The 12,618-nt window shown below is 49.8% G+C and overlaps 1 protein-coding gene across 3 annotated transcripts in view; it reads right to left on the reverse strand.

Annotated features, from left to right (window-relative positions):
* The window catches only part of PTCH1 (patched 1), a 66,670-nt gene extending 55,331 nt beyond the window's left edge, over window positions 1-11,339 (reverse strand). For all 3 annotated transcript variants that reach the window (XR_003570685.1, XM_027879153.1, XM_027879154.1), the window contains exons 1-2: window positions 11,089-11,339; window positions 9,335-9,527 (exon numbers count right to left, since the gene is read on the reverse strand). Coding sequence is in view for 2 of the 3 variants with exons in the window: in XM_027879153.1 (XP_027734954.1) it covers window positions 9,335-9,527; window positions 11,089-11,289 (394 nt within the window). In the remaining variant the exon portion in view is untranslated. The remainder of the gene's footprint in view (window positions 1-9,334; window positions 9,528-11,088) is intronic.
* Between the last annotated feature and the right edge of the window lie 1,279 nt (window positions 11,340-12,618).

Raw genomic sequence — 12,618 nt, forward strand, 5'->3', positions numbered from 1 at the left:
GAAAAAAAAAAAAAAAATCATACAACTTGACTCAACAGTGCTCATTTCTAGTTTGCTGCACTTAATTTCTGATTAGTGACTGAAAAGCAGAAATGCATCACAGTGGTAAACAAGAGAACACTGTTTCTTTTAATTTATCTCACTGTTAGTAAAAGAAGACTGTACTACAGTTTAAGGGCTCAGTTCCAGCTCTGGGTACGTGGGTGTACAATACCGCACATGGGCTTGCACGTGAGCAAAATACAGATGTTTCAAATACACAATTATTACTTGTATATTTGAGGCTGGAATTAAGTTCAGTACAATTCTCTAAAGAAGCAGCACCTTTGCAGAAGGAGCCAGGTGATGGTTCTGTTCATTCCCTAACCTCTTATATATTTTGCTCAAGCACTGAAATAACTAAGTTTTCCAAAACCAAGCAGAAGTTAGAGCCAAGCCATTCATTCTGGAAACCAAAATTAAAGTTCTCCATACATCAAAGTATCTATTTGGTCAGCAGTTTCCACGAAGGACTTTTTACCTCATGAAAGTACTACTTTTGCCAAAATCAGGATGTTTATAGCAACTGAGGCGATAGTGAATGAACATCACAGAGCAAAACCAAGATAAAGTAAATTGTATTTACAGATATTAAACTAAGTTTAGAAAGCAAAAAAATGAGTTAAGAAAAACACTTTATTTTTAAATTCTGGATTAAAAGCCCAGCTGGTTCAAGCACAGTGCTAGTAACACCAAGGTCACGAGTTCAAATCCCGTACAAGCCATTCACTTAAAAGTTGGACTTGATGATCCTAGCGGGTCCTTTCCAACTCAGAATATTCTGTGAATTATCTGCAATTCTCTTACTCCTTGCAACTCCACTCCACCTATTCCTAGTGCAATGTACAACGGAAAATTATTCCAAGTCAAGAGTCCCTCAGTTAACAGCAAGGGTGAACATAATTCATTGTGTATGGCATCCACCAGTCATATTTAGCACAATCTGAGTGGATTATAAAATAGCACAGATTATGCAAAACGGGAGCAAAATGTTTTCCCACTTTCCTTAAGTTCATGGGCACAGAAATGAAGAGGCCATTATAAGATGGCACGCATTTTCACACAGAAATCATACTTCAAAGCAGTGAGTTTTCTGCAGTGAGGCACCATCTCAGCAATCTGCCACTCCAGTAAAGCATCACCATTGGAAAGTGATACAATTTCTGTCAGCATTAATGAAAGCTGTGCATCTTTATCTTTCTGAATTCTGATAGGTGACTACATTTCTTATTGTACAACTGTCACTTAGACCTTGAAATGTTTTATTGATTTCTTCAGGTTTTCCCATGAAGAGTAACTCACAAAAGTAAATGGGTAAAGATCTCCTGCATGCTACAAGGCAGGAAAGATTAGAGAAATTAAAAGAAGCAAAGGCATACTGAAGGTAAATAAAGATGACTGACAAAATATGTATAACTCTACAGTACAGACAAAGAAGAATGAACTTCTGGTAAAATTCTGCACTCCCAATCCTGCTGAACTCCAAACAAGAGCAGGTAGAACTGTGTGTATTCACACCATCATCTCTAGACAGAAAAACCACTGTGCAAATGCTCCAAGACTGAACCTCATTCTACATACAGGAGAAAACACCTGACAAGTAACAGCCCCGCAAAATCTAAAGCCAAAACGCCGTTCTAAACAATCAGAATATTCTTAAAAAGCTTGCTATGGGGCAGAAAACTTTACAAGCATGGTTTTACCTGAGCGCTTACAGGCTGAGGCTGGCAATTCACCATTAAGTTAAAAAGGTTGTGCATAAAAGTAGCTGAGTGTGAAAATGAGAACATGTTCCATCAGACCCCAAAAGGAAAGCAGTTGCAGACACATTAAAACCAGCATCCTAGTGGACACAGCTCCAACAGGTCATAGGGAGGTCAGCTTTGAAGGGAAAATCCAAACGAAATATAAACATGGCACTGTGGAAACCAGACAAATCTCCCATAGCTTTGTCCAGCCAGCACTAATCTAGGCATCAGCTGTGGTGCACAATCTAAACAAAGGGATCAGGCGGTTCATACATCTGGAAGCTGTCATATTTTGGAGAGTCCCAACAGTGATGTGTAAGTGAAACATCCACTTGCCTGCAACAGCCTTTAAATTTGTTGAGTGATCAAGAACTGCTACATGCACATGCTACACAGCGTTATGACTTCTGGGGAACAACCACAAACATTACTTAACGACAGGACTTGGACCATCTCTTCCCACAGAAGAAAAAAAAGAAGTCACGAAAGTGGAGTCGGGGTGAGGAGCTCAGGTCTTCCTTAATGCACTGAATGCTAAAAGCAAGCTTGAGTGCCCATGGCTTTTAGCATTGTTCTTTTCTGAACCCACTGTCTGCTGAGGAATAACAAGAAAGGAAGGTCCACTCTCTACAAAATAAAAAAAACAAACAAAACCCAGATCATTTGGCAGGTGACAGGAGCTTGTAGTAGACCTCAACCTCTCACCACCACCTCTGCACAGCACAAAAGCAGCAGCCAGCCCTACAGCTGAGTTAGCTCTTCTGCTTGCCTGTGCTTCCCCTGTTCCGGCTCAGCAACACTGACATGGGGAACAACAACAAAGCAATGTTGCTTTCAACTAGTTTGTTTCACTCCAGGACTTCTGGACCAAAATCTGCAAGCTCTCCAGAGCTACAGAAATGCCTTCACACCCTGTTCACAAGCAGCAAAATCCCCAGAGTACAAGATGACACTCAAAGCTCAGAAGAGAGGGAGAGTGCAATGGCACAGCCAAGGTGCTGCCCTGCCTAAATACACATTCAAAAAGAAGGAAACAGACCCTTCCAAACAAGGAGGGCACATTCTGTCAAGGAAATGGGCAACAGCGTGTTAAGTTTGGAAATAATAATGAAGAATAATTTTCTCCAGCCTTGAGTAAATGAAATGCCTCTGAAGTCTGAAAGGCAGACAGAACCATGCCAACCATGCAGTTATACCTTAGGGCACGCCAGTTCTACAGGAGGAGCTTCTCCTCTTTCCCCTCCCTGAAGAGGTAACACACGGGCACACTGTTACGTCTGCTGTGACCTCCTTTCGTACCTGGGTAAGGCCTGGCCACACTAAAGTCATTCCAAGTTCTGCCACTACATTCAGTGAGTTCAGGATTTCACCCTTTATCTTCTCAATGATCCCAGGTAATATCTTCAATAAATTCTTACAGGTAAAACAGGATTTTTACGCATTGAAGCTGCAGGGTTTTTTTTACAAACAAGCTTTTCAGCAAGGAGCATCAACTCCAAGCAGTGGTGTCAAGACAGAATTTAACAGAGATTCCCACTGACTTTGAATTTCATAGCAGTCTCATGAAAGATGACAATCAACTATCCGTGTAACTACAACCTTGAAACATCTTTTCTTAACAACTTTCAATACATGCACACACAGGGAGTTCGAATTCACCGGAACATAACACCCACTCCACTGATGTTTTCATTCACAGATATCATGTAAAGCCTAAATATAGAAATTTGATGTGATTTTCCAAAACAGTATTGTGGACTGAAATACTTTTGCACTTTCATCAATAAGCATTAAAAAGAGCATGTTACCCAGATGACTGTCCTTCAGCTACCATGTGGAAACACCACTGCCACTTCCCCATTTGAAAAAAACCCCACATAATAAATAATCACATCTAAGTCAAAACAGTGGCTTGGAAATTTTCCAGGTAAGCACCTTTCAATGAACTTTCAATAGGCACTGAGGAATGCAACACAGTATTCAGGGGTAAGTAAGCTCTTAAGTCACCTGATTCATGAGAAACTAACTGAATTTGGTGATGTGACGGGAGACAATGTCCCTGACTGACACACAGCCTGCAAAACCCCACCACAGATTCAACACCACAGCAACTTCTGCTCTTCTGCCATCTCTACTGCACTGATGGGGTGATGCAGGAGCAAGCATGTCTCAAACAGACCCACTCCTGTTCACAACCGCTCATGTTTGTGGGAGGATGGAATTGTACCTGACTGGGTCAATTCCTGCCAACTGCACTCAAACCCAACATGTTACTTCAGCCCACTGACATAAATTTGTCTCCTTGAAACAACAAATTCACACAGATCTGTTCCCTTACTATTCTTTTTTTGTTTCTCCAAAGTCTACTACTGTAAAGTTAACTGATGCCTTAGGCAGAACTTAAGAATAATTTTCCTCTCCACCTGCACTTAATCTTGCTGGGTTAAGAAAACCGAGAATCTATGGAAATAATACTGGTTCCTGCATCACTCACACACTTTCCTCATTTTCACCTCATACTTACGTTGCATGGGTAGATTAACATATTTTAAGACAGGTCAGCCATAAATACTACAGTAGAGTAACCTGATTTTTGCCCCCTTAAAGAAAAAGGGAAATAGTACTACACATAGCTCAAATTTTGACTTACAAAGTGTTTCTGTGGTGCCCACTCAATCCTAATTCACTAACAGTTAAAACACACTTTGTTCCATGTACCTGAACTAAGCTACGTAGTTATCAAGGCATTTTTTTCCCCCCTGCAGGATGCCCCACCTATTCGTATCACACACCCTCTTCCTTCAAACTGGCTTAAAGAAGGGGCTCTGCGTGTTAGAGCTCAGTTCAAGCTCACAAATCTTCACAAAGCTTTGTGAAGAGGGCTACTTAGAGAGGGAGAAGTTTGACTGAGCTGCAGCTAGAGCAAAAAGTGCAGAAAGCAAGAAAGGAAGGAAAGAACAGCATGATCCTTGACCTCTTAAGGAAGGCAGAGTAATGAAAAAAGCGAGGAGAAAAAAAATCCCAAGACAATGGTAACATGAAACGAATTATAACAGAAGAAGACTAGACCATCTCTCCCATTACAGGCTACTCCAATTAACATCATTTATGGCACTGCAGTAGCCAAATTTCAAGCTCCACTTCACAGAACCTTTTCTGGAGCCACAAAACTACCTTCTTTCAGAAGCAGAGGCTGTGAATTTATATGTCTGACTGCTGTTGACACACGGGGTCTTAAGAGTGCCTATTAAGAGTGGTAGCAAAAGAAAATGACCAGTTATAAGCACGATTTCTTTTCCACCCAGACAACTCTCTAGTTATGAATGGATGATTCTAAAAGCACATCTGTGTCCAGCAAAAATTCAGTCACCGAGGAAATCAGTGCAAAGCCTTTTTTTTTTTTTTTTTCCTCCCTGGGTATACAATACATAAAGATGCTAAACAGTCCCTGCAGCTCCAGGATGCACGAACACCCACATAGAGCAGTTCAACCAAAGCTGAGTGACTGTGAATAACACAACCTCCATTCAAATGCCAGCCCAGAATCCGTCTGCCCAAGAAAACTAAAACAATCGCCTCCACAAGCAAGGTATGCACATGGGGACGACAGATCTGTTAATGTGCTGAGGGTAGCAGGTATGTGTTCCAGTCAAAGGCAGCTCAGAGCAAGTCTACTAGAAAGGAGCATGGACCAAGAGCATACTGTGGGACACACAGTAATAGCTGAAGTATTCTAAACAGCAGCCAGAGGAGAACTGTGTTTAAAACAAAGCCCCCAAAACCAAAAACCTTCTCCACAACACTGTCAGAAACAATCTATCAGGAAAGCCACTTTGGTATCAGGAGCCTCAGAGAAGGCCAAGAATGCTGGTACAAATTCTGAAGGAGGAAAACTACTACAAAAAGTCTGAAAGAATGACACTTTGGAAATCTGTTTTTCTTTTTCTCTCTCTGAAAGTCTGCCCAACAGGTGGGTTTCTAAACTTATGTAAATATTTTAGCCATATTAACTGCAGGGCCAGATTACTAATCACTTATCTTTGTCTCAAAACTCATTCAAAGTTTACTTTACTGTTTGTCAATTAATTGTGCTATGGTTTTAAAGAAACCACTTAATACAGCACTGAAGTTTGCTGGAAGTACGTTCCATCCTCCAAGGTATTCAGAAATACACCCTGTAAAATCAGTTTCTGTAAGTAAATACCACCAATCTATTCAGCAGTGATAACTGTAAAATGTTTCATTAGCAAATCAAAACTGTTACTTGAAAAATATTTCAAGTAACCCGTGATTCTACACAGCACTTACAGGACAACGAAGGGATCAGGCCCAGCCAACACGGGCTTGTGAAAGGCAGGTCCTGCTTGACCAACCCCATCTCCCTCTGACAGGGTGACTCATTTAGTGGGCGAGAGAAGGGCTGTGGGTATTGTCTCCCTGTACTTTAGTGACGCCTTTGACACTGCTTCCTACAGCTCTGTCCTGGAGAGACTGGCTGCTCGTGGCTCGGATGGGGGCACGTTCGCTGGCTCACAGGGTGAAGTGCTGGGTCCTGCCCTTCTGCCACAACAGCCCCACTCAGCACCACAGCACTGGGGAAGAGAGGCTGGAAGGCATCACAATGGGAAACGACCTGGGGCAACAGAGGCTAAACGTGAGCCAACAGTGTGCCCACTGCCATCCTGACTTGTATCACAAGTACTGCGGCCAACACGCCCAGGGAAGTGATTGTTCCCCTGTACTTGGCACTGGTGAGGCTGCATCTCAACTCCCACTCTCAGTTTTTTGGGCCCCTCCCTTCAAGATGGACACTGAGATGCTGGAGTGTGTTCAGAGAAGGGCAGTGAAGCCGATGGAGGGTCTGCAGCACAAGTCTCTTGCGGAGCAGCTCAGGGAGCTGGGGTTGTTCAGCCCAGAGAAAAGGAGGCTCGAGGTGACCTACAGTTCTCTACAACCACCTGAAAGGAGGCTGCAGGCAACAAGCGACAGGGTGAGAGGAAACGGCCTGAAGTTGCTCCAGGACAGGTTTAGATTGGATAGTAAGAAAACATACTTCACAACGCCAAGCACTGGAACAGGCTGCCCTGGGAACTGGTCGAATTACCATCCCTGGAGGTATCAAAAAGATGTGCAGAGGTGGCACTTAGGTACATGGTTCAGTGGTGAACATAGTGGTGCTGGGTTACCCGTTGGACTTGATGATATTCCAACTTAAACAATTCCGTGATTCTGTACTTCCTCAATATTGCCCAGTAAACAAAAGGTAAAGACTAAAATAAGACAACTATTTTAATAAGCAGAGCAATTCATCCACTGCTTCTGTGCTAAGGAAACCTTGATCTAAAGAGCCCCTTGGGATAATAACCTCCATGGAGAGTATTTTAAACCTGCTAGGATCAGTTGCACACAAGTGCAGAAAAACGGGTTTGGTCACTGCTTTGCACTTCTGCATAGAAAGAACAGCATTTTCCATACTATCTTTTTCTATATCTGTTCTGTTTCAAACTCTCACTCTGTACTGCTGTCTGTAGCTGTCTTTAGCAACAGAAACACATAACTATTATTTGTTACATTTATCTGTGTAACACTGTGGCTCATGAACAGAACTTTCACAAACTCTCCTTCAAGAAAGCCATTTTTAGTAAGCTCTTTTCTGTAGATAGTCATGTAGTCCTAGAATGGGGAAACTAGATGGTATTATAAATCAAATCTAGAATATCTTATTTCACCTTAATCTGTTAGCCTTTATTTTGGGGTTTTGGTTTTTGTTGTGATTTTTTTTTCCTCCAGTACAGAAATGCAAGAGTTTCTAAAACGAGAATTGTAATGTATTTTGATATTATTTTCAATTTGACATGAAAACTAAACTCAGTAGACGTAAAGTTAAACACGTCAACTCTGTCAAACCAGCTGCATTATGAATTCATCTTGGCCATAAGGACCTCACAGATCAATTTCAACCAGATTTTACACCAGGGATTTCCCCCTGCTCCCTAAAACAATGATGACATGAGAAGAGACCAGAGCAGCAACTGAGCTAAGCTAATATTTTACAAATCTTTTTTTTTTTTTTTTCCTTGGGACTTGCATTTTTACTGCTAGGCCAGTCACAGGGGCATCAGCATCAGCAAATAACTTCTTCGTATTACAGGGCTACAACAAGCAGGTGGCATTAATGGAACAGGATCATCATTCTACGTAAGTGAACGGCAGTAATAGCAGAAAAATAAATGCCATGGAAGCATGCTGGATGGAACTGCAAGCACATATCAATTTACCAAACAAAGAAAACCAGCGGCAAAACACCTAAGAGCGAAAACTGACACAAGAAACTTCGCCACAACAACCTCACAAGGGCTCGGGGTGGGGGGGGGAAGTGGAAAAAACCCAAGGTTCACGATCATTTTCATTAGCATTCGAGGTACATCGGACTTGCTGACCAGTACAAACTCCAAATGCACATCCCTGCCCACAGACGGGACCCTGCCCTGCCCGCTCTGTTTCTCGGGCAGATCTGCTGCCAGGCCCCATCGTACGCTCCCGGGCTGCACCGCACGGACCAAAGGCACTTCAGCTGGTAACACACTGCTTTCCACACGAGAAACCCTGGCACTCATTAAGGGACCCGTGCAGCTCGTCCTGACCCCGCACAGTCTCTGCGGGGACAGGCGCGGTCCAGGCTGGGACCCCCTCGGGCATCACCCTGAAACAGGCACCCACTTTGTCTGCGCTCGGCGCTCGCCCTTCCACACACGCACATACAGAGCGCTATTTAGCCGTGGTTATTCATGCAGCCTTCCACATTTGACTTTTATAAGCCAAATTCTGCTGCAAGCAACTTTGACATAAACCTAAAATAGTAACTGCCGTGCAGTCAAGGGACTCTGTTTTCACGTCGACCTGGTGGCTAATGGGGGTTTGCGATGCTAAGTAAACAACTCTTCCCCAGATTAAAAAAAGAAAAAAAAAAAAATAAAGGAAAACCCACCAAAAACACACCTAAACCCAAGCCCCGGCAGCCTGGAGCCAAGCCTCTCAGCGCGGGGCGCCCCGCCCGGGCTCCGCTTCGCCTCCGCCGCCTTTCTTCCGGCTTTTTATTTTTTTTTTTTCCCTTTTTTCACCTCGTCCTCCCCCTGCTCTTTCTTATTTTCCTTTCCCCCCTTCCAGCGCTCCCCCCGCCGGACGCCGTCCCACACCCGGGACCACACACGGGGCCCGCCCCGCCCGCCGCGGCCCGGCGCACTCCCAAAATGGCGGAGGGGGCGCCTCCCGGCAGCGCGGCCTGAGCCCGGGGCCGGCGGGGCGCGGGGACCCGCCGCCCGCAGCTTCCCCGCACTGCGAGGCGGGACGCGGGCGAGGCGCGGGGCGGACGCGGACGGGGCTGTGCCGCCTCGCCGCCGCCCCGAGCGCGGCCCGGCCGCCGCGGCCCCCCGCGGGCCGGCGAGTGGTAGGTGCCGCCCGGGGCCGCGCGCCCAGGCCCAGCGCCCGCCCCCCGGGCCGGACCCGCCCGGCGCCGGCTCCGCGCAGAGCGGGCACCCCGCGCTTACCTTCCACCCACAGCTCCTCCACGTTGGTCTCCAGGTTAGCCGCCCTTAATCCTACAGCGAAAGCCCCAAATATCAGGAGGCCGACCACCAAAAACTTCCCGCAGTTTTTCTGAATGTAACAGCCCAGTTTAAACAACAGTCTCTGAAACTTTGCTCGCAGCCACAGCGGCGCTTTCCGTCCCGTCGCCTTCCCCTGCAAGGCAAGAAGAGGTCAGTAGTTGGGGGGCTGCGGCAGCCGCCAGAAGCGGGGGGAGCACCCCCAGCCCTCCCACGAGCGGGACAGCTCGTGCCCCTCGGGGCGCGGTCCCCGGGATGAAGGATGGAGTGCAGTGGATCAGCTCAAGCAGGCATCCTTCCAGCAGGGCCTTTGCCCCACAGCCCTGCCGAGCAGACACCCTCGGGCACATAGTACCTGCTGGCAGCCATCCCTGCCCCAACACCGGCACCCGGGTTTGGGTGTGACAACAGTGCTTCAGACCCCCGGGCCCTACCCTGTGCTGCCCACCACCACACTCTTCTCGTGCCCGAGGCGCCGCCAGCAGCTCAGGCTGCAAAGCATTCTCGCTGGCAGGACCCGTGGTTCCAGGGCAGAAGGAACCACTTCCGACGAACTTCTACAGCCACAAGAAAGAGAAGCCCCTTTTCCTGTTCTCCTTAGACCCCAGAATGGCGGCGGGGGGGGGTGGAGGGGGGGGAAGGGGGAGGGAGGGAGGGGAATTGTGTGACAGACTGCTAGTGGGCAGCAGTGGCCGTTTCCCCCATTCCCAGTTCCTAGCAGGGATTTGGTGCTGAGGCAGGACCCACGTGGTGAGCAGCGCTGTAAGATCTGCAGTAATTCATTTCCATAGAGTTTGGAGACGCTGTGTGATCTGAATTAGGAAGTAGAGCAGCCATCTGTAAGTTACGACAATATTTGTGAACGGAAGAGGGCAGCCACATGGATTTTTTTTTTTTTCCTCCTCCTTTCCCTCTTCTTACAAAGCCTAAAAATCCGCTCCCTGAAGTGAAACCATCCCTGCAGCAATGCAGCTTTTGGAGATTGTTTACTTTGAACATTTTTTGGCCGGCGGAGATTGGCGGACGGGGCCGTCCCCCCGCCCCGCCCGGGCCGGCACCTCCAGCCCTCTGCGGGGACCGGCGCGGCAGGGTTAAGGTGGCAATTTGTTTACGGCCCTTGCTCCCCCCTCCGATCGTGGGGCAGGGGAGAAAACCGGTGCCTTCTCTGCTGGGGGACCCCCCTCTCCGAAGGCAGTCGCCGTGTCAGCGCTCGGCGGAAAACTTCACAAAAGCCCAACTTCTGCCAAGAAACCGGCCGGCCGGGAGCGAGCGTTGCCGAGGTCGCAGGGAGCTACGAGGGGGCTGGAGAGGTGGAAAGGAAGCGGAGAGGGAGAGGGGGGAGCGGTAGAGCTAGCCTGGGGCTAGCCATGGGGAGGCCAGGAGCGAGCCGAGGTTGTCTCGGGAAGTTTAACAGAAGAACTGCTCCGCAGCGCAGGTACGCACCAGGGCAGGCACAGGCGAGCAGAGAGAGAAGGAGGGCACTCTCTCCCGCACTGAAGAGTCACAGACGTCCCTCTCTTTTTCCCAGCATTTTATTGGTGGCCGTTTCGTTTCCATCTCCTCCTTCCACCCCCGCGAGAAAACACACCACCCCCCTCCTCCTCCTCCCCCGCCGAAAAAAGCAGCACTAGCACTAGCCCGTATCTCTGGGAAAAAAAAAAAAAAAAAAAAAAAAAAGAGGGAGAGATTGAATGCACCTTTGAAATCTGCTCCAAGGCGAACGCCGCATCGCAGTAGCTTGGCCGCTGCAGATACTCCCGGTCGGGCGCCGCGGCGCGCCGATTGCCTCCGGTCCTTCGCCGCCTCCCGCCGCCGCTCCTCGCCGCCCGGCCGGGGTGGCCTCCGCCGCCCGCGCTGCTGCTGGTCTCCGGCTCCGACGCGTTAGCGGCCGAGGCCATGTTGCCGCCGCCGGAGGGACGGGGGAGCTGCCGCTGGCGCTGCCGCGGCGGGGCCCGGGGCCCCGGGGGCGCGGCGGGGCCGCGGGGGGCTGGCGGCGCTGCGGGCCGCGGGCTGGTGCTGCTGCTGCTGCGGGGGCTGCTGCTGCTGCCGCCACTGCTGCCGCCGCCGCCGCCGGCGGGGCTGGGGCTGCTGCTGGGGCTGCTGCGGCGCGGCCGCCTCACGCGGGGCGCGGGGCGGCGGCTGCCGCGGCCGCTCCGGCCGAGTCGCTCCCCGCGCCTCCCATTGCCACATCGCGCGCGGACCCCGAGCTGCAGGCGGCCGCTCCCCGCGCCCGGCGAGGGCGGGCGGGCGGCCGGGCGCGACTCGCGGGCCCCCCCGGCCGCCGCCGCCGCCGCGCTGTGCTCCGCTCCCGTTGAAATCGCCTCCTCCGGCCGGCCGCCGCTGCCTCCGGGAAGCCGCTGTCCGCGGCGGCGCTCAGCGGCGGGGCGGCGGCGCGGCGGGCCGCGGCTGCTCCTGCTGCTGCTGCTGCTGCTGGGCTGCCTCGCCGCGCTGCACCATCCTGCCTCAGCGCCGGGGTGCTCCCCGCGGGCCGCGGGGCCGGCGGGGTTCCGCGGTCGGCCCCGCCGCGGCGGCGGGCGGGCGGCTGCCTGGCGCTCTCCCCCGGTGTGTGCGCGGCAGCACCGAGCTGCAGCCCCTCGGCTCCAGAGATGAGATGAAGAAGAAAAAAAGGACTCTCTCCATTTGGATAAAGAGGAGGGGGGGGGAGGTGGGGGAGTATGAGTGGAGAGAGAGCGAGAGAGGGAGAGGGAGGAAAAAAAAAAGGGGCTGAGAGCCCGCCCCCGGGGCTGTCAGATGGCTTGGGTTTCTGCGAGGCGATTGGCTCGGGGAGGGCAGAAATTACTCAGCAAACATGACTATTATTAGCTGCTTAGCAACAGCTCACCAAAGTAGAGGGACCACCCAGGCCGGCAACCCTTGTGTGTGCATCTCCAGCTTCAGGGGGAGCCTTAAAGAGATCCCGTCTTCTTTGCATGCAATACTTCCATTAAGGAATGCCTTCTCCCCCTTTCTTCTTCGTTTTCTTTTCAAGAAAGTTGGGGGTTTTTTCGATTTTAGTTGATTCCCCCCCCCCCCCGTCCGAGATGCTTGCAGACAAATACACGCGCGCAACTTTCTCGCGGTCGACATACAAAAATACATTTTTCCCTTTTTTAAAAGAGAGGGAGGGAAACGGGGGGAAAGCAGCACTAAGCGATTTCTAAAGGCCTTAAAAGAAAATCCTTTTAGAGGCACCTTGGCCTCGAGCTGCAACAAATACTGGGAGGTCC

Source organism: Empidonax traillii, unplaced genomic scaffold (assembly GCF_003031625.1).
Source record: "Empidonax traillii isolate 1590-97213 ecotype Southwest subspecies unplaced genomic scaffold, ASM303162v1 scaffold51:size1492887, whole genome shotgun sequence".
NCBI classification, from domain to species: domain Eukaryota; kingdom Metazoa; phylum Chordata; class Aves; order Passeriformes; family Tyrannidae; genus Empidonax; species Empidonax traillii.